Below are 25,494 nucleotides of genomic sequence, written 5' to 3'. Positions count from 1 at the left end.
CAAATTTGAGACCAGCCTGGGCTACAAAGCGAACTCAAGGCTAGCCTGAACTGAATAGCAAGATCCTGTCTCAAAAAAAAAATATATATATATAGATAGATATAGATATAGATATAGATATATAGATATATATAGATATAGATATAGATAGTGTCACAGTTTTTTTTTTTTAAACTGTACTCTATGTTGCTCTGTTTTTTTTGTATTGTTTTTTGGATAAGGTCTTGCTATGTAGTCCAGGCTGGCCTGGAACTCACCATGTAGCCCAGGTAGGCCTCAAACTCACATAGCAGGAAGATCACGAGGCTAGTATGAACTACCCAGTGAGACCCTGTCTCAAAAAAAAGTCAGGGAAAGCTTCTAAAAGAATATAATTTGCAAATGAAGTTCACATAGTAATAGTAAAGAAGAAACAAGAATATTTCAGGCAAAGGTAATACCAGTTGAAAAATTCTCAAAGGCAAAAAAAAGAAATTTAGGAAACTGAATGAACTTCAGTTATGTTTGATGCTTAGAGACAGGCAATGACAAGAGATGAAATCATGCAGAACTTTGTAAATCACCTTAAGTTATCAGGGATTTAACCTAGGGCCTCTTTCATGCTGACCAAGTGCTCTACCATTAGTCTACATCTCTAGCTCTTGAACTGGATCTAAAGGTTAAAATCTAAACAATGAGACTTGCTTTTCCATGTGCTCTCTTGCTAGTTGATGCAAAAATAATTAAAAATGAAAATTTTATTAGAAAACATACAAAAATTCCTTGTAACCATGGGTCAGACAAAAATTTCTTAGGTGTAACACCAAAAGCAAAAGTAACAAAAGAGGACAGGTGTGGTGGCACATGCCTGTAATCCCAGCACTCGGGAGGCTGAGGCAGGAGGATCAAGGCAAGTTTGAGGCCAGCCTGAGCTACATGGTGAGTTCAAGGCCACCCTGAACTACACAGTGAGACCCTATCTCAAAACAAAACAAAATAAAACGAAAGTAAAAAAAGAGAAAGAATGCTGACAAATTAGACTTCTGCTCCTCATGAGATATTTTTTTGTTTTGTTTTGTTTTTTGCATTTTTGAGACAGGGTCTCACTATGTAGTTCACATAGACCTTGAACTCACTATGCAGTTCAGGCTGCCCTCAAACTGGTGGTGATCCTCCTCCCTCAGCCTACTGAGTGCTGGGCTTATAGGTGTGTGTCACCATGCCCAGCTCATAACACTGGGATAAACTCTACAAATCAACTAGCTAACAAAGGATTCATGTAGAAAAAGAACCCTCCTATCCAAGTGTGAGGCCCTGGGTTTAATCTCTAACACCACACAAACAAAAAAAGGAATGAATGACTGAACTTTCAGTTTTTGTTTGTTTGTTTCTGTCTTTTTGAGACCAGCGTCCCACTATGCAGTTCAGGCTGGCCTTCAACTCACTTTGTAGCCCACACTGGCCTCCAACTCACAGCAATCCTTCTGCCTCAGCCTCCCAAGTGCTGGGATTACAGGTGTGCATCACCACGACTGGCCTGAACTTTCAGTTAAAAACAACAACAACAACAATAACAAGCAATTTGCTGGGAGTGGTGGAGCACACCTACAATCCCAGCACTTGAGAGGTTGAAGCAGGATTGCCACAAATTGGGCTACACAGTAAGTTCAAGGCCAGCCTAGACTACATAGTGAGACTCTGTCTCAAAAAAAAAAAAAAAAGCAAGCAGTTAAAAATAATGGACAGAAAAGATGAACAGATAATTGACCAAAGAAGCTACCTAGGTAAAAAACACATGAAAAGACATCCTTAGTGATTACAAAAATATAAATTATTTCTTTTTTCTGAGATGAGGTCTCACTATTTTATCCACGCTGGTCTGGAAAGCCTACATTCAGGAGATCCTCTCGCCATAGCCTACCAAGTAATTGTCACTGCAGTCACATAACAAATACCTGCTTAGAAAAATGCAAACTACCCAGCATTTGGGAGGCTGAGGCAGGAGGATTACCACGAGTTTGAGGCCAGCCTGGGCTACATAGTGAGCTCAAAGACAATCTAACTGCATAGCGAGACCTCAGAAAGAAAGAAAGAAAGAAAGAAAGAAAGAAAGAAAGAAAGAAAAGAAAGGGAGGAAAGAAAGAAAGAAGGAAAGAAAGAAAGAAATGCAAATTAAAAACACAGTGGGAGAACACCTAATACCTAAGCAGGGCCATTTCTTAAAAAAATGAAATAACAAACATTGCTGAAGATGTAGAGAAACCTGAACACGTTCCTATATTGCTGACGGGAATGTAAAATAGTACAACCCCTGTAGAAAAAGTTTCTCCAAAGGTTAAACAGGGAATTACTGTATCATCACTCAGCAATTTCATTTTTAGGTATCTACCCAAAGAGAAAGAGAATATAAAATAGTGTTATTCATAATAGCCCAATACTGGGAGCTAAAATGTTTTCAAAGGTGATTAAATAAACTGTGGTAGTACCTACCATAGAACACTATGTAACAATAAAAAGAAACTACTGATACACGCAACCAATGGTGTTGGTTCACCAATGGTGCTGAAAAAACTGGATATTCACATGCAAAAGAATGAAGTTAGCCTCTTACATTTTTACACCAAAATTAAAACAAATAAAAAACCTAAATGTAAGAGCTGAAAGTGTAACACTGAAGAAAAATACAGCCAAAAGATGGAAGCAATCCAAATGTCTGTCAATGAATAAATAGATAAATAAAATGTGGTATATATGTATAATGGAATATTAAAAAGAAGTTCTAGGCTAGGGGTGTGTGGCTCAATCATAGAGGACTTCTGTAGCATGTGTGAAGCCTGGGTTCCACACAAAAAAAATAAAACGATTTTTAAAAAAAGGAACTTGGAGGATACTGTGTTATTTATCAAGAGCAAAAAACTAGCCACAAAAGACAAATATCTTTGAGAAATTCAAAAAAATATAAAGTACTAGTTGCCAGGGGCTTGAGGAAGAGAAAACCCAAAGGTTGTTATTTGATGGGTATGGTTTCAGGTGGGTAAGATACAAAGAGTTCTGGAGATTGATTATAAAACAATGAAAATGTACTTAACAATACTAAACTATACATGTAAAGATTAAAATGCTGGGCCAGAGGTGTAGCTCAGTGGTATAACACTTGCCAAGCATGCACAAGGTCCTGCGTTCAATCGCCAGTGCCACAAAAAAAAAAAAAAAAAAAGAAGATTATGATGATAAATTTTCTATTGTATATATTTTACCACCTATTTTTAAAATAGCAAGCATACACCATATGACTTCATTTATCTAGAACTATAAAAAATGCAAAGTAAACTATAGTGACAAAAACCAGATCAGGCCAGGTGTTGTGGCACACTTCCATAATTCCAGCACTTGGGAAGCTGAGGAAAGAGGATCACCATGAGTTCAAGGCCAACCTGAGCTACATACTGAATTCGAGGCCAGACTGAACTACATAATAAGATCCTATCTCAAAAAGAGAAAAAAGCCAAAAAACACAGATCAGTGCTTACCAGGAAATAAACAGTGGGGAGAGAAAGGAGGAGGCATGACACTGGATTATAAAGAGCCACAAAAAATTTTGGGGGGTAGGCAAGGTGTGGTGACACATAGTGTAATCCCAGCACTCAGGGAAGTTGAAGGAGGAGGATCAGAAGTTCAAGCCTAACCTGGGCAATTTTGTGACCTAGCAAGACAATGATACAAAATTTAAAAGGGTCTACAGATATAGTTCAGTGTGATGACCCTGGGTTCAATCCCTAGTACCAACAAAAGAAAAAAAAACTGGAGATGACAAATCTGCTTATCTTGTAGTAAGGATCTCTCATTTCTCAGCTTTACACACATGGCAAAATGTGTCAAACGGTATACTTTAAATGTATGCAACTTAGTATGTGTCAGTTTTACCTCAATAAAGCTGTTTCTTTTAAAAAAGAGAGCCAGACATGGCAGCACATTCCTGTAATCCCAGCCCTTGGGAGGCTGAGGCAGGAGGATTGACTCAGAGTTTGAGGTCTGCCTGGGCTACATGGTGAGTTCAAGACCAGCCTGAACTACATAGCGAGATCTTATCTCAAAAATCAAAAGAGCCGGGGCTGCAGCTCAGTGGCACAAGCACCTTCCTGGCAAGTGCAATATCCTGAGTTCGATTCCCAGTACCCCCCCAAAACAAATAAACCCCAAAAAATTCAAAATAAAAAAAGGTAAATGGGGTGAGGGATGGAGTTCAGTAGTAGAGTGTATGCCTAGCAGGCATGAGGTCCTGGGCTAGTTCCTTAGCACCAAAAAAAAAGGAGATAATGACTAGGATGTATTTGGTGGGATAATGTGGAAGTAGAAATGATCAAAGTATGGCTGAACGTGGTGGCACACACCTGTAATCCCAGCACTTGGGAGGCTGAGGCAGGAGGATCCCTGTGAGTTTGAGGTCAGCCTGGGCTACATAGTGAGTTCAAGGCCAGACTGAACTACATGAGACCCTGTCTCTGGAGAAAAAAAAAAAAAGCAAAACCCCACAAAACCTAAATGATAAAAAAAAACAAACCAAAGTATGTTATATTCATACTGCAAATATGTCAAAATGAAACCTATTATTATTATTATAATTATTATTACTTTGTACCACGAATCTAACTCAGAACCTTGCACTTGCCAGGCAGACGCTGTGCCACTGAGCTATATATCCCTGGCTGAAACCTATTATTTTGTATGGCCAGTATGCACCAAAAAAAAGTTTAATCTGCTCATTCAGGGGAAAAAGTGAGTATACAGTCTTACTTCATCATCAATTTTCATCTGGAAATCTTCCTCATTTTCTTCTTCTGGAGCAAAAAAGGACTTTTCTCCATAGCCAGCATCCTGGAAGAGGACAATTCCACAAAAAAAAAAAAAATCAATTGAAAAACATAAACACAGGTTTTACTGAATACCAAGTACAGAAAAGTATATTTTGCAAGGAGAATGGATTCTATAAAGTTTCCACTATATCTCACCACTGTACATGCTTAGGCTATGGGAAAATATACTGTACTGCCACATTCCAAGGAACTTAACTAGCTGATACATTAAGGCCCATAAAAATTAATTAAGTAATCAAGGCCCATAAAAAAACTAAGCAGAGATGTAGTGCGACAGAGCTACGTTGTACCTCCCTAGTTGGACGTTTTCTATTCTGGCCTTATAAGGATATTGTCCTTATCCCAACCACATTTCCAGCACTCCTCATCATCTCTGCTCACCTGGGAGGCTGACAAGTACTTTCTCTGCTTTTATGCTTGTCTTTTTTTTTATTACAAAAAGAAGAAAAAAAATAAAACAGAATTTGAAAACAAGAAATAGGTAACAATAATATACTGTATACTGTTATCTTCAGAGTAGTTACTCAGGGTACAAGATATTCTCCAAATAATATTTTCACAAACCTTTCTTTTCAATGAACTAAGAGAAACTAGTAGTATAGCTATCTTAGCTATCTTGTTTATATATGTAGTTTTTTTCCTTTTCCCTTCCTTTCCCCTTTCCCCCACCACAGTTTCTCTTTTCATTTGAACAGTTTCTTCCCAGTTCACAATATCTATTATACATTTTGGGTCCTATTTACTTGTTCAGCTTCTCATACTACAGACCATACAATGTTTACACATGTGGGTCGATTTATTTCACTTAGGAGTATGGTCTCGAGTTGCATCCATTTACCTATAAAAGTCTCCAGTTCATCCTTCTTTATGGCTGAGTAGTACTCCACTGTATAAAAAAACCCACATCTTTTTTATCCATTCCTCAATTGATGGGCATCTGAGTTGTTTCCAAGATCTTATGCTTGTCTTGCAAAGAGATTTAAGTCACCACCCAATTGGATGAGCAACTACTTTCAAAGCAAAATAATGTTTTGTTTATTTTTACTTTTTTATTTTTATTTTTTTGGTTTTTTTTCCCGTTACCGGGAATCGAACTCACGACCTTGTGCTTGCCAGGCAGGCGCTGTGCCGCTGAGCTAAATCCCCAGCCCCACAAAACAATGTTTTAAGTCCCTCATTAAACCTTCCCATTGACACTTACGATACACCGTAGTTTTCCCCAGAATTGATGTACATAAAAAGTACCTCATACAGGTTGAACTTTTTAGTAATTGGTAATCTAGTAACCATCATCCCTAAGACAATGAGAAGGAGTCTTCTTTATCTCTGAAACTGAGGCATAAGCAGTGTCTAAAAAGAAGCTTCTTACCTTCAGTCGCTGCTCTGCAGCAATCATACTATAATAAGCACAGCACTGCTCTGGAGACACCATAGCTCTGATCTCCTCTTCAGTTGGTAAACGAAAATCAGACTTCAGCACCCACCAGTTAGAATCCATCCCTGGAAAAGACACAGAGTTCTCAATTCTAAAGGCTCCAACATTCACTAACAGTAGCAGGAGAACAGAGCTTGAATCTAGGCAATGCCGTAAATGGTAAAATGCTTAGCCACAGTTAGCATGACTGTCTGATCAACCAAACCCCTGATGCTAGGTTTCCTACATCTCATATATAGACATCCAACAATCACAATGAATTTTCCTAGCAAGTAATTACCAAAAAAGCAATCAAAGCTTCCACAGTTAAAAGATTTGCTGCCTTCTCCTTTCTTCCCCCCGAGTACTGGGGATTGAACATAGAGCCTTCACACTAAGCCACATCCCCAGCCCTTTTCCTAATTTTTATTTTTGATACAGGGGTCTTGCTAAGTTGCCTAGGATGGGCTCAAAGTTGCAATCCTGCTTCTGCCTCCGAGAGTGCTGGTATCTCAGGTGTGTGCTACCACACCCAGCTGGCTACCTTCTCCTTTTAACAGTTACTGATTTCTATCTTTTTAGTTGCATGCTTATCTTTTAAAGGAAAGCCCTCATAATTTTTGATATAATGAAGAATTACACAGAAGACAAAAAACAGGTCACACGGATACCTGTGCGTTTGAAGTCAGCACAGAGCTTTAGCCTCTTCCGGATGCTGCTTTCTGAATGGGAAGGAAAGGCTTTTTTAATATCTTCCATTCGAATCCTCCTTGGCCGATCTTTACTCTTCCAAAAGAGGCGGTAAATAAAGACCTGCCCAACAAACAAATGTATTTTAGGTAAAGGATAGAAGTCCCCACTGGTGCTCCTTCCCCTGCCAAGCTCCATTGTGTTTTCATCTTTCCTAATGTGCCCCCAAATCCACAAACCTTTTTCATGTATATCCTGTCCATCCCTCCAAACTCTTACTCTTACCTGTAGAAAGTCTCGAATATGTGTATTGGCTCTTTTGGAGTTGGGTCCAGGAACTTCAAACAAGGGGCACTGCTGGCCAACCACAAATATATCCACCAATTCCCGAATGTAGTAACCCTGTCTTGTCCGAATGATCAGAAAGTCTGTTTCTGGCATCTTATGAAGGTAGATTGGAGCACGAAAGAGGTTGTTCTCAAATGCCTAACAAAAGTAAAACCATAAAAATTACATACAGAGAAACCCTATGAATTTTAGTCAGCTAATGAGAAAGGAAAATCAAGCACATTGCTCTCCATCTTCATCAGGCTATCTAATAAGGTCTACCTAGTAAATGGACTATCATATGGAATATTAAAATTAGACAACTTTTTTACCCACTATCATTCAGGGTCAGTATTTGAGAATACAGGATTTTAATTCAGTTGAGGCTACCTCTGCTTTTTTTTTTTCCAGTACCGGGAATCAAACTCACGACCTTGTGCATGCCAGGCAGGTGCCATGCCATTGAGCTAAATCCCCAGCCCCTTACCTCTGCCATTCACTGTATGAATATGTAAAAATATAAAATGCATTACCAAAGAACCTCTCTATACCTGTTATGGTTTGTGTCTGGATGTCCCCTCAAAGCCACATGCAGTCATGGGACAGGCTTCTTTTATTTTTTGTCTTTTTGAGACAGGGTCTCGTTATGTAGTTCAGGCTGGCCTTGAGCTCGCTTTGTAGCACAGGCTGGTCTCGAACTCACAACGATCCTTCTGCCTCAGCCTCCTGAGTGCTGGGATTACAGGCATGTGCCACCACGCCCAGCTGGGACGGGCATCTTGAGTTTATGGTTGATTCATGGTCCAACGCTGGGATTATGGGTGTGAGTGCTACACCTGCCCTGGGGTAGGTAGCTTGCATACAATATAAGGGAGGAAAAGAGGCTTGCTCTCTCAGCTCTTCCTTTTTTGCTCTTATTGCTTTTGCTGTTTTTTGCCCCTATGAACTATTGCCCTCTGCCATGCCATGCTGCCTTGGAGCCAGCCGAGTATGGACTGAAACCTCCACAAACTGTAAGCTAAATAAACCTTTCCTTCTTTAACTTTGGGCATCAGGTATTTTATGTCAGCAATGACAGAAAAGTAACCAAGATGAAACTTGGTTCTGGAGGAGTGGGGTCTTAACTGTGACTATACCTGACTAAGTGGTTCAGGAGCCTTTGGGAATGGCTTGCGAGAAGAGTTTGGAAAGGTTCGGAGATGTTGCCTGAGAGAGTAGAGCTGGTACACCTTCAGCTGTTCTGTATGAGAGAGTCTGGTCAGACCTCAGAAGACCAAAAGGCTGGTAGAAATCTAGCCGGTAAAGACCACACTCTGGAGGTTTCTGCTGGGAAGCAGTGTATTTGGATGCTGTACTCCAGATGATATGTGTTATAATTTGGCAAAAAGTTTGTCTGCATTTTGCTCATGTCCAGACTTTGCCTGAGACTAAGATTAAGGGTGACAGACTAATTAAACTGGCCGAAGAAATTTCCAGGCAGTCAAATATTGAGGCAGTGGCATGGCTATTGCTGGGGGCTGTTAGCCAGATTTATGTTGAGAAAAAGAGCAAAGAGCCCAGCAGGATGATTTAAAACATTGTGAGTTTGGCCAGAAAAAAAGCTCCAGTAAAGCTGTGGACTGCAAAGACAGAGCTGAGGAGATCTGGATTGCTGAGAAGGAACAGGACAACAGAAAAGATGGCCGGAGGGCATCACAAAGAAGCAGCAAGTCTCCACCCTTCCCAGCCTCAAAACTGCAAAGGTGAAAGACTGCTTTGAGAAGCAAGCCACAGAGTATCATGTTCCAGAATGCCGGTGGCAGCTGCACCAGGTTCCAGAGTGGCTGCAGCATTGAGAATTTGTTCCCCAGAATTGGATTCAGAGTGCTCAGCAATCCAGGCACTCGACCCCTATAGCCAAGAGGGGAGGAAGCCTGGCTGCTGCTCCGGCTGCCCGCAGATACTGGCGGCATCCATGTGGTGCTGGGTTTAGGTGCATGGAGAATGCAAGTGTTATGGGGTTAAGGCAGCTTCCACCTCCATTTCAGAAGGCCTGGGAGACCAGGCAGTGTGCCCCTGAGAGGGCAATGTGCGAAGCTGTGAAGGAGAAGCCAAAGGTGCAGTGGAGACCCCAGAGGGTTGGAAAAGCCAGGAACAGGAGCATCTAAGGGAAGTTGCAAGGAGGGAGAGCAAAGCAGGCCTAAGAAAGAAGTCATGGGAGCTACAATCACGGGCAGTACCATAGGGCCAGAGCAACACAAGGCCTTTGGAGCTCACAACTTACCAGATTGCTTCAGATGTTCCACATGGAACTATGGGATTTAATGTTTGCTCTGCTGAATGTTGGACTTGCTTTGGTCCCATTCTTTTGTATCCCCCCGTTTGAAACTTTTGGAATGGAACTGTCTATCGTGTGCCATTGAATGTCGAAAGTGTTTAACTTTCATTTGTACAGGGGCTCACAGCTAAGAGTTTGCCTTAGATCTCAGGGATGTGGGACTTGGACTTTTTTCAGCAATGCTGAAACTGTTAGGACTTTGGCAACTCTTAGAGATGGACTAAATGCCTTTTGTATAAAGGGATGTGCATGAGCCTTTGGGGGTCCAGAGGCAGAATGTTACAGTTTGTGTCCAGATGTGTCCCTAAAGCTTCATGCAGTCATGGGGACTGGCTTCTAGAGTTTATGATTGATTCATGGTCCAATGCTGGGATTATGGGCATGAATGCTACACCTGCTCTAGGGTGGGTAGCCTGCATACAATATAAGGGAGGGAAAGAGGCTTGCTTTCTCGCTCCTCCCTTTTTGCTCTAGGTGCTTTTGCGACCCGCCCCCCATGAACTATTTCTCTTCTGCCATGCCTTTTTGCCTTGGAGCCAGGCAATATGGACTGAAACCTCCACAAACTGTGAGCTAAATAAACCTTTTCATCTTTAACTCTGGGCATCGGGTATTTTGTCTCAGCAAGGGGAGAAAAGTAATCAAGACAATACCTATTAGAACAAAGGAAAAAAAGCAGCATTTCATTATGGCAGGATTGTACATGACATGGTTCAAGTGTGGCTCAGAGATGGGAACGTGGCTCAGTGGCAGAAAGCTTTCCTAGAATGTGTGAAGCTCTTAGCTTGAGCTCCAGCACAGCAAAAGCAAGCATGAGTCAGTACTCACAAGACCACAAGTAATTATGATCAAAATGTACCAATTTTACACATAGGATTTAACCACACATACATTACATGATTAATCCTAGGTTTACTTCCCTATGCTACCCAGATATTACTGGCCTTGCCAGAGTATATTTTCAAAAAGCTATTTTATAGGTAGCCTAAGAACAATACAGAGGGGGCCAGTTTTTTGTTGTTTTATTTTTACGAGTAGGAAAATTTACTGGAGAAAATGAATGGGGAACAGGAATAGCTCCTGGGACAGGGTCCTAAATGGGTTGCCCAAGGGGCCAGTTTTAAGAAAAATATTTTTATAAAAATTTCTGGATTATACTGATCTACCCAAAATTGATATGAAATGTATCTCAGTCCATCAGAACTAGTTCTGCCTGCACTAGCTCATCTGTCAATTTCCTTAGAGAAGACGAAAAAATTCTTTTACCTGTAGTAACTGTCCAGGATGGAGAGAGCCCAGGAAAGGAGATGTATGGCAATACACGGTTTCTCCATATTTACAATCTGGGGCTCCAGGATCTTTTCCAGGTTTCTATGAGAAACACAGCAAATTCAATTACTATCTTCAAATATAATCAATAAGACTATACATAATATTCCACAAGCATGGCACTTACTAACATTAACTACAAAGATACTACTCCTTTCTCCCCAAAAATTTGTAACATAAAAGACAAAATGTATGTTCACAGGTTAGCACTAGATATCTAACTATACAGCCATATTAATAATGAAGAGGTTTTTCAGCAGAGACTCACCCGTTTATAGTAGTTTTTTATCTTGGTTGCCATGCCAACTTGCATCATTAAGGGTCCATTTTCCTCACTGTATTCTGCAAGAATAAGATCTCCATCTTTGCCTGTGAGGTCCTGAGGTGTGCGCATAAAAAACATCTCTCCACCACCTGAAGCTTGCCTCTCTTGTTCTCTCATCTGTCCAGAAAAAAAGAGTACAGCTCCTGACAGTAACTACACACACTGATTTCATCTGATCTGAGAAAAACGCACCAGAAAAAAATTTTCAGTTTCATTGTAAAAACTTCCAAACACATTAGTGAAGTTGAAAGAACAGTACTATGAAGGAAGGGGAGTGGAAGAGGAAAAAGAAGATGTGATAAGATGTGTGGATGTGTTACATATATGTACCAATTTCCCATGATGAATGATTGCAAACATATACTAAGAAAAATTTTAGAAATTTAAAAAAAAATAGTGTGATAAACTAGGTATAACTGTTTATACTTTCCCTCATTTATCTATAACTATTTTTTTATGGATTCTGCTGCAGCATTTTTGAAAACTGTCATCATGACACTTTAGTTTCATATGTATCTCGTAAGAATAAAGACATTCTCCTAATAACTAAATTAACATCCTATGGTGGCGTACACCTGTAATCCCAGCACTTCGAAGGTTGAGGCAGGAGGACCGCTATGAGTCTGAGGCCAGCCTAGGCTATATAAGCAAGTTCAAAGGCAGCCTGAAGTACATAGCAAGACCTTGTGTCAAAAAAAAAAAAACAGAAAAAAAAATTAACATTCTATTACATCTGACAAACAATAATTCCCTAACATAATCTAATATCCAGTACATTTCCCTAACTTCTACATTTATAACTGCATTTTTTTTCTAACCAGGATTACATTATACCTTGGCCTTCTTTTTGATGTGCTTTAGCAAAGGCTGAACTGAGTGGGGACCTGGCTGAGATAGTGCCCCAAAGGAGTACTTTTTCAAAGGTGGGCGATGGAACTGCCGGAGTTTGATGGGTCCCATGTGGGTGGGAAAGAAAGGCTGACGTAATTCCACAGCAGGAATTGAATGCTGAAACAAGAAATAGAAAATTTAAAATTAAATACTGACTGCAGCCCAGGCAAGATATACCCACATTCTCTATCGGAACAAAAAAAGAAGGTTCCCTGTCACCAGAGAAAATATGCTGTTTGTACCTGAATAATATTCCCTCCGAAAGTACCTCGAAGACCCTGTTGCTTGGGGTAGTAATATTCATCATTGGAGAGATTCCATGGATCTTTCACTTCTGGCTGAGACATGTTCTAAAGACAGATCATCCAATAAACCTTAGACTACCCTTTTTTACTACCTTTGTTCTTCTAAACACTAAGCCCCTTTAAACAGACCTGCTGTGGTTCCTCCTTGATGACTCCTGTTTTCCCCAAGAGAATTCGACTCTTCTTCAGAGATGATTCTTTCTTACTCTCCTTGGAGGGAGAATTAGAAGTGGCCTCTTCTTTCTCATCAGGAATCTCTGAGGATGAACAAAGATGACTTTGGAACTGCTAACCCTGAAAATTCATTCACATTTTCACTGATAGCTTTGCAAACGACATCTCTCATCCTACCCTAGACACTTTTAGTCCATGATTCACTATAGGCCTGACATTTTTTTCCAACACTGAGGATTGAACCCAGAGGTATTCCACCACTGAGCTACATCCCCAACCATTTTTGTTTTGACACAGAGTCTTACTATGTCACCCAGGCTAGCCTCAAACCTGTGAGATTTTTGCCTCAGCCTCCAAAGTGACCACATGCCTGACATTATCTTTTTTATTAGTACATGTTTGCAACACATAATGAATACATGATAATACATAATGAACGTTGGTACATTTTTTTCTGTTGGTACATTTTTGTATCACATCTTATTCCTTTTTCCCCCCTTCTCCCTCCATCTCAACATCCCCTTTCTATTTGCAAAAGGTCTATCTCCTTGTTTCCTATCATCTTTTAGTTTGCCCTTTAAATTATTTATACTTTGACCCAGGTATGGTCGTGCACTCCTATAATCACAGCACTTGGGAGGCTGAGGCAGAAGGATTGCCATCAGTTTGAGGCTGGCCTGAGCTACATGGTGGGTTCAAAGTTAGCCTGAACTGCATCCCAGACCCTGTCTCAAAAACACCAAAAATAAATTTATTTATACCTTGGGTTTTTCATATATGAGAAACCACGCATTAAACTTCTGCGTCTGATTTATTTCACTTAACGTTATCAAGGGCTATAGCTCGGTAATATAGCTCAGTGGCACAAGTGCCTATCTGGCAAGTACAAGGTCCTGAGTTTGATTCCCAGTACCAAAAAAAAAAACATTACTAAGGTGCATCTATCTTCCTATAAATGACTCAAATTTATCCTTCGTTTTGGCTGAGCAGTACTCCACTGGATACCACATTTTATCTATTCATCTGTTGGTGTACATATAAGCCAATTCCACTCTGACATCCTAAAGGTTCTACTTTCTAACATTCCTACATGAGTTTCTCCCTGAACAATACACAAATACTAGAAACTGACAACCACAATTCTGCTCTCTCAAACTGCTACCTAGACCTAGAACTTTCTAATTTCGTCCTTCTTGAAATTTCCTCCTGCCCCTTGACATTAGCAGCAGGCTGTCAAAGAGGGAGAGGGAAGCGTCTAGGGATGTAGTTTAGGAGTGATTTCCTATCATGCTAAAGGCCCCCAGGTTCAATACTCAGTACTACCAAAAACAATATAATGAAAAAAGATGGAAAAAGAACAAAGCTTGGCAGTAACATACCCAAAATGAGGTTCTCATCATTGGGATCAAGAGTCAAAACAGGAGGTTCCAACAGCCGGGGCATGGCCTGAGCATCCCAAATGATATTGTCCTCCCAGCGTCCATACACTAGATCCTCATTATCGATAGGAAAAATGGAGTACCAAGGTTTGTCATCATCAAGAGTGGCTGCAAAACCTAGTTAAATAAAAAAGATGTAGTCAAAGCAGGAGAAAGAAATAGCAATAGACAAAACATTTATGCCTCCTTCAATCAAAAGTCTAGCAGAGAAAAAAAGAACAAATGTTAGTAGTTATTCATGCAGCTACTAAAAGGTAATATATTTCTCTTTTAAAAACTGTTGGTAGCCTGGCATGGTGGCCTACACCTATAATCCCAGCACTTGGGAGGCTGAGGCAGGAGGATTGTCATAAACTGGAGGCCAGCTTGGGTTACCTTAGCGAGTTCAAAGCCAGCCTGAACTACATAGGAAGACCCCCATCTCAAAATAAACATAAAGAAATAAAACTGTTGCAGACAAAATTCTTACTGCAATATTGCTTATAATAATTGAAACTTGAACAACTTAAATGTTTAACAACGGTTTGGCTAGCATATTAATAGGGTAAAAAATTATTAGGAATTAGAATCAAGACTCAGACTCAAATATTTCACTATCCTTTAGCAGCACAAAGATCACAGCCAAGGCGATTTAGAATGAGTTAGGATGGCTGAGATGAAGGGTAGTACGTTAGGCACAGCTGGAACAGATAGATACCTTGTTGAACATTATAAGCCATGGCATTTCTAGTCATACTGGAAGGAAGCCAGCCTGCTAGGCTCGCACGCTGAGGTTTTGTCCCTTTGTGTTTCACATCTTCTCCATCCCAAATGATATCATCCTCCCAATGTAGCTGTGTCACCATTAGGAAGTTTTCATCTGCCAGAAGATCAGTGCCACTGCTTTCCTCAAGTTTCTTACATTCCTGTAGAAGTAGAATACAAAAGGAACAAACAACAAATCTTTGATCAATGGTCTAAGTTCCCACTCCAAATCGAACATCAGAGATACATGAGACACACCAAAAGTGGTGCTTGGCTAAATTCAAGCCCAGCCTTAGCAATTTAGCAATATAGTGAATCTGTCTCAAAAACAAAGTATAAAAGGCCTGGAAAATAAATAAATAAAAGGTCAGGAGATGTAGCTCAGTACAAAATCCCTAGGTGCAATTCCCATTACAACAACAAAACATACACACAGTCGTGCTAATTTTACTTGAGAAAATAGAATTACTTGCGTCTTCTCCCATTCCTAATCTGAACAGCATTCACTTCATAAACAGAACACTTAGAATAGGGCCTAGTTACCAAGGTAATATACCATTAACAAACAAAAGGTTTAACCAGCTACACCCACCAAAGAAACCCTACTGAGTGCATCTCCAACTAAAAAGTTAATCATTTAGCGATAGAGCCCTGGGCACACTGATGATTCCCTTCTTACACACCAGTGTTGCTCACCTCCATCACTCTGCATCTTATCACAGGTTCATGTTCAGTCTTTCTCAGTTTGAAGCCATAGTCAAACCCACTGCCATCTTCAGGTACACCTAGCATATCGTACCATAGTCGGGCAGGCCCATAACGCCACTCAGCCACTCTTGGTTTAGTATCTGTCACTTTATCTGTATCTCCAGTAGATTGGGAAAACTTGGACTCCACAGGAGCCATCATTGTGATCTATAACAAAGTAGAGAAGCAGAAAGGGAGGTGGTTCCCTATATCTGATGTCCTAAGGCTACTGGGGAACTAAAATTTTTCTGTTCTTTGAGACAGGGTCTCACTATGTAGTTCAGGCTGGCTTTAAACTCACTTTGTAGCCCAGCCTGGCCTCAAACTCACTGTGATACTCTTGCCTCAGCCTCCCAAATGCTGGGATTATATAGACATGCACCACCATGCCTGGCCTGAAGAGGGGAATTTTTTTTTGTCATTTTGAGACAGGGTTTTGCTATGCAGTTCAGCCTGGCCTTGAACTCACTTTGTAGCCCAGGCTGGCCTCAAACTCACAGAGATCCTCCTGCCTCGGCCTCCTGAGTGCTGGGATTACAGGACTGTGCCACCATACCCAGCGTCAAGAGGGAAATTTAAGAGTATTCTCAAACAAGACTCTTTCTTTGGAGGTAGAATGCAGAAAAATGAAGATATATGACAGCATATTCTGCCTACTTTCCAAACCTTCCTATTCAGCAGTGTATCACCATCTGCACCACTCTCATTCCACACCTTTACCCTCTGTCAAATACTGTATTTATAACAGGGAAGGGACAGCCACTGGAATTGACTCATGATTATTTATTGATAATTAGCACAGAACTCTGCCTGCTAAAGTGTTATTTCCAATTTGACACAAGCTAGGGAGAACTTTGTTTCCCTTGTAGGCCTTAATCCCAGGTTTCTATTGTGCCTACTTCATCATCAGAGAGACAATGTTCTGGAGGTGGTGGTGGAGCATAGTCATAGTTCCATAAAGACTTCTGGTTGACTTCTGATTCTGCTGAACACTCCACTTCTGGGACCTGCTCTTCCTGTATCAGCTCACGGTGTTTTTTCTTCCTTTTTCTCCGAGCACTCCGCCAAACAGATGGAACATTTTTCCCTGGTCCAAAAAGACGTAAGAAGCGTAATACCTAGAACATAGGACATATTACTGTACCAGAGACTCAGTGTCAGCTAGGAAAATAGCAGCACTCAGGTTTCAAAACTCTCTTGAAGGATCCATTCAACAATGCAGAGGAATCAAAGAGTATACACTCAGACCTCTGATATCTACCACAAAAATAAAGAAGTGACCCTTAAACTGGGCTTGGTAGTGCATACCTATAATCCCCAGTACTCTAGGAGGCTGAGACAGGAGGACTGCAAGACTGAACCATTTAGTAAAACCTTGTCTCGGGCCCAGGCATGGTGACCCACTTGGGAGGCTGTTACAGGAGGATCACAACAAGTTCAAGGCCAGCCTAGGCTAAGTAGTGAGATCAAGGCCAGTTTGAACTACATAGCAAGATCCTGTCTCAAAACCAAATTAACAACAACAACAAAAAAAGTTTAAGGCCAGCCCAGGGCACATAAGTAAGTTCAAGGTTAGCCTGGAATATACAGCAAGACCCTGTCTCAAAACAAAACAAAACCCTAATATAGCAAAGAGTTCTTACATAAACTATTTGATACTGAATACAAAAATCCATAGATTTAGAGTTTATCCATTTAGCATCTTCACAGAACTTGGTATCTGGAAGAAGTCAGCGGTTTGCATGTATTTTTTGGGTTTTTTTTTTTTTTTTTTTTTTTTTGGTACTGGGAATTGAACTCAGGACCTCGTGCTTGCCAGGCAGGCACTTGTGCCACTGAGCTAAATCCCCAGTCTTGCAATATAGCTATTCTCTAGAAAGTACCTTTCCAGGCCGAAATTCTGGAAAAAGTTCTGTGACACTTGGCAACAACTTGGTGGCATCGTGCTGCATAATCCCAGCCAAAGGTAGGGTCAGCTTTCCATCCTCAGATTCTGCTTGTGTTGCTTCCTGAGGTCCCATCTCAGATTCTGAGTCAGAAGAACTACTGAAGTCCACTTTCTCTGAGGCCAAAGAGGAAGGGGCAATGATGGAGGGCAAGATGATGCCTTCTCCATCTTCAGACACTGCAATAAGGAAGAGAAACCCCTTTGGCATGTAACTGTGAACGTAATTCTTCATATTCAGCCAACACCCACTCTAAACTATATGCATGGCTTAATGGCAGGGGATATAGTCCCAAGCACCCAGACTGCTAGTATGCGACCCAAAAAACTCTTTAAATTCATTATTTCCCACCATCCCCAACTCACCTTGTACCTGGGTACCCTAGGGTTGTGATGAAAGAAAACAAACACTATTACTACATTTACTACTTTCCATAAGCAACCAATATTGTACCCAATGTTGTGCAATAATAGGATTATGTCATTATTTATGCCAGGGCCCTTATCATGTCCAGTCCCAGGACATATAAACTGGATAATTCTTTTCAGGCCCACAGGATAACAAGGAGATTGTATACCATAAAATCAAATCTATACACCCAAAGTTAACAGCAGTATTTAGCCTGAAGACTAAAAAAGGAAATGGCTCAAATTTAGGTTAACACAAGCTTCAAAATACAGAAGACAAAGCTGGGCATGGTGGCACACACCTGTAATCCTAGTACTGGGGAGGCAGAGATAGCAGGATCACTATGAGTTCAAGGCCAATCTGAACTACACAGGGAGACTCTGCCTCAAAAACCAAAACAAACAAACAAAAAATATGAAAGACCAAAGACAGTGTTCTTCTCCTATCTTCAAGCCTATGATATGGTTACTAATGTACAAGTATAGGAATTAGTAAGATGCTCAATGATGGCCTTACCAACCTCTGAAATCTCTGACTACATGGTAGGTGACACCAGACAATTTACACATACTGTAGAGTCTTTTCTAAATGGGTAGTCTCCAAATACCAGTATGCAGATTAACTGTATCAGAAATTCTTAAGGAACTCTAAATTCCTGGGCTCTACTCCAGATGGTCTAAATCAGACTCTCCAAGAGTGAGAATCCGGTATCTCTATATTGTGGAGACTTGAGGTAATTCTGATGGACAGCCAGATTTGAGAAACACTGACCTAAACTGCTACCTCTTAAGTATATGTTAAAATACTGTTACCACATGTGTTTTTCTTTTTTTGAGACAGGGTCTCATTATGTAGTTCACCTGGCCTTGAACTCACTATGTAGCCTAGGCTGGCCTCGAATTCGCAATGGTCCTCCTGCCTCAGCCTCCTGAGTGCTAGAATTACAGGCATGCACCACCACACCCGGCTGTTACCAAATGTTTTAAAAGTAAAACTAATTAAAAATCACTTGCAATTTAACACTAAAATTTGAGACTAAATAGTTTCTGGAAAAAAAATAGTTTCTGGAAGTATCATCTTTCCTACACTAGTTTAATGTTTTAGTAGCCCCTGATGTAAGTGTCAAAATCATGGACTTAGGAATGAAAGTGTGCTCCTTAGACAAAAATAGTATCTGCTTACCACCAGTAATAGCATCCTGGTCTTTATCTTTCTTTATTGGTCCTGGAGGTGGAGGTGGGGGAGGCATCAACTTGCAATCGATGTCTTCACAGTCAGCATCATAGTCATCTTCATCATAACCTAATAAAACCAGTAAGGTGATCTCAATATCCAAAATATGACACAATAGCTTTGAGCTGTCTTGCCACTCAAAAATTTAAAGCACCACAAGAAGTACTGTCCATGTCCCTTAATACACAAGCACCAGGAGTGGTAGTGCATGCCTATAATCCACTCCAGCAATTGGGAGTCTGAGGCAAGAGGAGTGGCACGAGTTCAAGGCCAGCCTGGGCTATATAGTGAGTTCAAGATTAGCCTAAAGTACATAGCGAGACCCTGACTTAAAAAAAAAAAAAAAAAAAAAACAATATACAAGCAGAGCATGGTGGTACACATCTATAATTGCAGCACTGAGGGAGGCTGAGGCAGGAGTATCACAAGTTTGAGTCCCGCCTTGGCAACTTAGCAAGAACCTATCTCAAATTTTTTTTAAAAAGCCTGATATAGCTCAGTGGCTTAGCACCCTTGAGTTTGATCCCTAGTACTGGAGAGAAAAAAAAATACACAGAAAATGTAGCTTCTGCCTTCAGAAAGATGACATCATGGTATACACAAATGCCCATGTCTCATACAGAATAAGAGAGCTTCTTAGAGCTTCTAAAATTTGTTTAAAATCTTTTGTTCTCTCTCTTGATAATATTCTGGTTTTTAAAAAATTTCATCCTGCTCAATCTCTAATAATTGAATTAAACATTCCTCTTCTGGTCAGTTCCCCCTAAGGCTAGATTTTATTCTTCTTCTCATCTCCCAAGTCTTGGATACACTTTCCATACATCTTCTGCAGTTTGTTCTTCATTTCACTATGCTTTAGCCACTAGCAATACTCAATACTTGGTCCTAGAATATTCTTTTATACTTGAAACACTGTTATTCTCCTACATACTCCCTATTGCCATTCTCAAGAATCACCCTGACTAGTGGGGTGTGGTGGAGCATGTCTGTAATCCCAGCACTTGGGAGGCTGAGGCAGGAGGATCCTTTCAAGTTCGAGACCAGCCTGGGCTACAAAGTGAGCTCAAGGCCAGCCTGAACTGCATAGCAAGACCCTGTCTCAAAAAAGACATCAAACAAACAAACAAAAAGAATCACCCTGACTAATTTTAAGCCCAAATCTACATATTTTGCCTTGACTTACCCCCTCTACAAGTCCACCACATCATCTGCTGTCTTAAGAACCTTTGCAGTCAGATATTCAAATGTATCTTACAATACGCTGGGATATCCTTCACCTCTTTTAAATTTCCTTTACCATATCCAGACTCACTTTCTCAGCTTATGACTAGCCTGTCTCCATCAATCTCTTAGCCCTTGGCCCTCAACGTATTTTGCAGTCACCTATTAACAGTAGTAATTACAAGAAACTCCATTTATTGAGCTCCCTCTATGTCCTAGGCATGACTAGCTTTTTTATACATAGCTCTCCCGGTAATGCTGCAAAGTAGGAATTATCCTGAGTCACAGAAATTAAGCAATTTAGTTACACAACTTTAAATAAAAAAGTCACATTTAAGTCTTGTTTAATCACAACTGTCTATACTCATTCCAACATATTTCCTCCCTCACCAAGTCCTACTAATGCTTTGTCAGCAACTCTCAGTTTGACTCTGGCTATCATTTTCCTTATGATAGTGTCACCTTACTTGAGGTTTTAATAAGTTTATATCTAGACAAGAGCAGTCTCCAATTAGGTCTGTTACTTTGCTTCTTAACTAAAACCTCAGAGTAATAAGCAGCAATCTTCTAAAGCATCACACAGGAAGGAAAGCCAATTAACATTTACAGAGCATTTACCATCATCCTGTACTACAGAGTTGCTTTCCCATCATGTGAAAATGAATTTAATTTGCATGAAGCATTATTTTTCTTTTTTTGAGACAGGTCTCACTATGTAGTTCAGGCTGGGCTATATAACTGGCCTTCAACTCACTATGTACCCTAGGATGGCCTTGAACTTGCAGCAATCCTCCTGCCTCAGCCTCCTGAGCGCAGAGTGTTGGGAGTACAGGCATGGCCACCATGCCTGGCCTACACAGAGCATTATTAATGAGATAACTATTACCACATTTATTATAAACCAGAGAACAAGGATTATTTTATTTTTTAGTTTTTTTCTAGTACCGGAAATCAAACTCATGACCTTGCGCTTGCCAGGCAGGCACTGTACCGCTGAGCTAAATCCCCAGCCCCAGGATTATTTTAAAAATGAGAAATCCAAGCTTCAGAAGTTGTACAACTTGTCCAGTCACATTAAGTTTTGAGTCAAGATTTGAAATTTCAAGGTCAGTTTCTTTTTCATTATACCACACTGCCTATTACTAAACAATCTAGGTGGTTTATAATTCTCTATGGTATCAAATCCTAAATAATGTATATATTAAGGTGCTGTAAAATTCCGCTACCCTGATTTCTTATTTCTTACCAGTATATTTTTTATTCCTTTCAAGAAAACCTGCCAGCCAATTCCCCCACATTATTTGCTTACTTTTCCAAACCTTTTCTCTCTCTCTCTCTTTTTTTTTTTTTTTTTTGGAGACAGGGTCTCGCTCTGTAGTCCAGGCTGGCCTCAAACTCATGGCAACCCTCCTGCCTCAGCCTCCTGGGGGTTTTTTTTTTTTTTTTTTTGGAGACAGGGTCTCGCTCTGTAGTCCAGGCTGGCCTCAAACTCATGGCAACCCTCCTGCCTCAGCCTCCTGGGGGCTGTGATTACAACCATCCACTACCATGCCTGGCTTCCAAACCTTTTTCATCCTTTTTTAAGAGTCTCACTGAACGTGGTGACTCATGCCTGTAATCCCAGCACTCAGGAGGTTGAGGCAGGAAGGATTGCTTTGAGCGTGAGGCCTGCCTGGGCTACAAAGTGAGTTCAAGGCCAGCCTCAACTGCATAGTGAAACCCTGTCTCAAAGAGGAAAAAAAAAAAAAGACAGAGTCTCCCTATGTAACCTCAAACTTGTGATCCTGCTGCTTTAGCCACCTAAGTGCTGGGACTAAAGGGCTATGCCCCCACGCCTGACTTCTCCAAATCTTTAGACAAACCACATTTCCCAACCAAATGCCCTGTTTCTTCTCTACTAAACTCTGCCTTGCTTTCAAAATTCTGCTCAAAATTCACCTCCATGAAACCTTCCTTAACAACCTCAATCCACTTCCAGTTAGTTTTTCCAAAGAAACACCCTTGTAAATCAAGCCATGCAAGGGAGTCAATGCCAGGGAAAGAGGACACTATGAAGGTACCCTCAGAGAATAAAAGAACCTGCTAATGAGCATCCCATAGTACTGAGATTCTATCAACTGCAGCCATCATCCTTTTCCTAGACGCTAACACATAAAACCCAATTAAAAACACCCCCTCCATCCCCTTTCTTACCATCCTGGGTCAAAACAACTCAAACCTGAAAATGACAACTTCAATTGAAAATTAGAGCTGCTGCCACTTCCCCCTTACTTAAACCAGGTGCTCAAAAGTAACAGCTATGGAATTTGACTTAGCAGTTCTGGCAGCTCATCAAAACTAAATGTAACACTCTAACCAGGAGTTGTGGCACATACCTGTAAGAGGATTATAAATTCAAACCCAGTCTGGGCTATTTAGTGACTTTGCAAGACCCTGTTTCAAAAATTAAAAAGGGGCCTGGAGTGGTGGCACATACCTGTAATCCTAGCTATTGGGAGGCTGAGGCAAGAGGACTGTCAGGAGTTTAAGGCCAGTCTGGGCTACATAGTGAGTTTAAGGCCAACGTGAACTACATAGTGAGACCCTGTCTCAAAAATAAATAAATAAACAATAAATTTAAAAAGCCCAAGTGAGGTGGCACAATACCAGCACTCAGGATGCTCAGGTAGGAAGACTCTGGAGTTCAAGGCTACACAGCGAGTTCAAGGCCAGCCTGAACTGCATAGTGAGACCCTATCTCAAAAAGACAAAAAAAAAAAAAACAAAAAAAAAAACCGCAAACAAACAAAAAAAACAAATAAAAATAAATAAGTGGAATTAAAGCCTGAATATGTTAAGCCAGCCCCAAAAGAAAGAGGATAGTGGTCACTTGGAACTAAACTGACAAAGGGTGAAGCAGAGAAAAGGCAGAGAAATCAAGAACAATGGCAGAAAACATAGAAACCAGAGCCTTAACAGAACTATACAGCAAGAAAATGCACTGGAAAGCTCTATCTACGACACCAAAGAATCACCTGTGTGGCAAAGGGGCTGCATGCTTCCCATTGTCTGCTGATACCTTCGGCTTTCATCTTCTGCTACCTCATTGATGTCTGAATAGTCCACAGCATCTTCTGTACTCTTGATCCATCCTATAAATAAAGGGTGGGGAAATCACAAGAAAGAGGAAGTAACTCTCACTCCCTCAATTCCCGTTTAAAAGTCCACATTCAGTGGTAACGAGCCTTCTCCCCCGCCTTACTCCCACGACCCAGGCTTCACCTTCATCGTTTACCACGGCACCATCAGTCCCCGCCAATTCTTCATTTGCAGTGAGTTCAGTGATCAGGCTGCCCAGACCCAAAGCGCCCAGCCCGGCCAGGTGCTTCTTACACTCCTGAAAAAGGGACAGCACCAGAGATACAAGTAAACCTGAGCGTCCCACACAAGGGTTATTTCCCTGGTTCACAACGAAGTCATAAACCCATCTGAAAAATGACAGCAGAGTGCTAAAAGAAATGTTCACATTCAAGAACTGTACCACGAATTTCTCACCGAATCCACTGACTAGCCCATATCCAATTTCATGACACTCTAAAAGAAAGAACGGCTACCAAGACTCAACGAATGGAACAGCAGTTCTCTGAATAAAGGCAAACGAGCTCGCCGAGATGAGCGGGCAAGTTCCGGTCAAATTTGCTCTTTTGTGTGCATTTATTGCGGGGGACGGGGAGCATTGGTCAGCAGCTTTATTCCTCGAAAAGTGAACCGAAATGAAGGCAGGTGAGGGTCAGCTGGGCACGGGGAACCGCGTGGCGAAGGGGCGCGCCCACACTGGGCGGACCGCCTTCGCCGTGCGTGGGAGCAGAGTGGCCCGGGGGCTCGCAGCCGGGTCCCACCACCTGGGGCCGGGACCCGGTGACGGCTGCAGCTTCCGCCCAGCACTGGCTCTACAGCCGGCTCGGCCGAGCGGCGTCAGTAACGCAGCTTCGAGAGAAATCTCCAAGGAGGGTCTCGCAGCAATGGGTGGAAACACCTTCTCTAGGCTGAGCCGTTATTTTCTACCGGCCGGCTAGGGAAAGTGTCAGCGCGCCGGCACCCCTCCCCGTGTCGGGCACTTCCCCTTTAAAACTCTTTTCTTCCTTGCCTTAGGCGGAACTGGGCGCTCGCACTTTACGCTACTCCCTAAATCTCTGACGAAGGTATCCTGTTCTGTTCTGTTCATCGCGCCCTCTCCCACAAAGCCGTACGCCTTCTAGCCTCCTCTCGTACGCGGCTGTACTGCCGCGGTCAACAGCCACCCCACCCCCCCGCCGTACATCCCCACGCCTTCTCCTCACATCATCCAAGACGCTTTCCCCCTCCAGCTGCCCGGCTCCGTTGATGTTGCCGAACAAGAAGCCGGTTAAAGAAAACGGGCCTCCTCCAGCGCAATCTTCATCGCTGTCCGTCTCGGACATGACGGCGGGAAGACTACCGGTAGCGGTTTCAGGCGGCAGCAAATCCTAGGCTGGCCCCTACTACGCCGGAAATAAAAACACCAGTCGCACAAAAGTGACACTCAGTCATTTGACCTGTCAGGCCCCTACAGGAAGTTGTGTAGTAAGGAGTAAACGGAAAGACCGACTGTCCTACGAGAACGTACTACTGGTATGCTACTTTACTAACCGATTTTCATTCGTCTCTAGGAGATCAGGAGGCTGGACAGGCGAAAGCGATTGGTCAAAGAAAAAACCATTCGGTCCCGCCTTCTGAAATGCCGGCCAACGTTCTCTAGCCCGGGATAGGTTCCTCCAATCAGAAGGAAGGCCTGGGGCTACGTAGTTACGACCTGGAGCCCGCCGGTTACCAGGCTACAGCGGTCTAGGGAACTAGATTATAACTCATTACTATTCTCGTCCGTGCTGTCGTCTTCATCGCTGCTTCTCAAAGGGAAACCTAAGTTTAAATCGTACCAAACTGTACCAAACTGTACCAAACTGTACCAAACTGTACCAAAGGTACCTTCATTTCAAATCGCTTGTTGCGAAGTGACATTTCCCGATAGTAATAAGATTTTTCCCCCCCCCCCAGTGTTTTGCGCTCCCGCCCCCACCTCCCGGATTGAACCCTGGGCGTTTGCACTGAGCTACATCTCCACACCATTTTTTTT

At 41.7% G+C, this 25,494-nt stretch overlaps 1 protein-coding gene across 4 annotated transcripts in view; it reads right to left on the bottom strand.

The window, feature by feature from the left end:
* Taf1 (TAF1 RNA polymerase II, TATA box binding protein (TBP)-associated factor, 250kDa) overlaps positions 1-24,928 on the bottom strand; it is a 76,702-nt gene extending 51,774 nt beyond the window's left edge. Inside the window, exons 1-18 of one of the 4 annotated variants that reach the window (XM_005401669.2) lie at positions 24,683-24,928; positions 23,625-23,739; positions 23,378-23,494; positions 19,092-19,211; positions 17,439-17,617; positions 16,455-16,673; positions 15,505-15,723; positions 14,762-14,969; positions 14,005-14,181; positions 12,581-12,708; positions 12,389-12,496; positions 12,090-12,263; positions 11,199-11,372; positions 10,868-10,972; positions 7,243-7,443; positions 6,939-7,080; positions 6,223-6,353; positions 4,774-4,854 (exon numbers count right to left, since the gene is read on the bottom strand). In XM_005401669.2, coding sequence (XP_005401726.1) covers positions 4,774-4,854; positions 6,223-6,353; positions 6,939-7,080; positions 7,243-7,443; positions 10,868-10,972; positions 11,199-11,372; positions 12,090-12,263; positions 12,389-12,496; positions 12,581-12,708; positions 14,005-14,181; positions 14,762-14,969; positions 15,505-15,723; positions 16,455-16,673; positions 17,439-17,617; positions 19,092-19,211; positions 23,378-23,494; positions 23,625-23,739; positions 24,683-24,802 — 2,718 coding nt within the window. In that variant the 5' untranslated portion in view covers positions 24,803-24,928. Of the gene's footprint in view, positions 1-4,773; positions 4,855-6,222; positions 6,354-6,938; positions 7,081-7,242; positions 7,444-10,867; positions 10,973-11,198; positions 11,373-12,089; positions 12,264-12,388; positions 12,497-12,580; positions 12,709-14,004; positions 14,182-14,761; positions 14,970-15,504; positions 15,724-16,454; positions 16,674-17,438; positions 17,681-19,091; positions 19,212-23,377; positions 23,495-23,624; positions 23,740-24,682 lie in introns of all 4 variants that reach the window. The other 3 variants (XM_005401671.2, XM_005401670.2, XM_013502870.1) reach the window with 3 other exon arrangements.
* Positions 24,929-25,494: the final 566 nt, after the last annotated feature.

This window comes from Chinchilla lanigera, unplaced genomic scaffold (assembly GCF_000276665.1).
Source record: "Chinchilla lanigera isolate Chin_1 unplaced genomic scaffold, ChiLan1.0 scaffold00074, whole genome shotgun sequence".
NCBI lineage: Eukaryota > Metazoa > Chordata > Mammalia > Rodentia > Chinchillidae > Chinchilla > Chinchilla lanigera.
The sequence above is the reverse complement of the archived record's forward strand: the minus strand, read 5'-3'. Positions and strand labels throughout refer to the sequence as shown.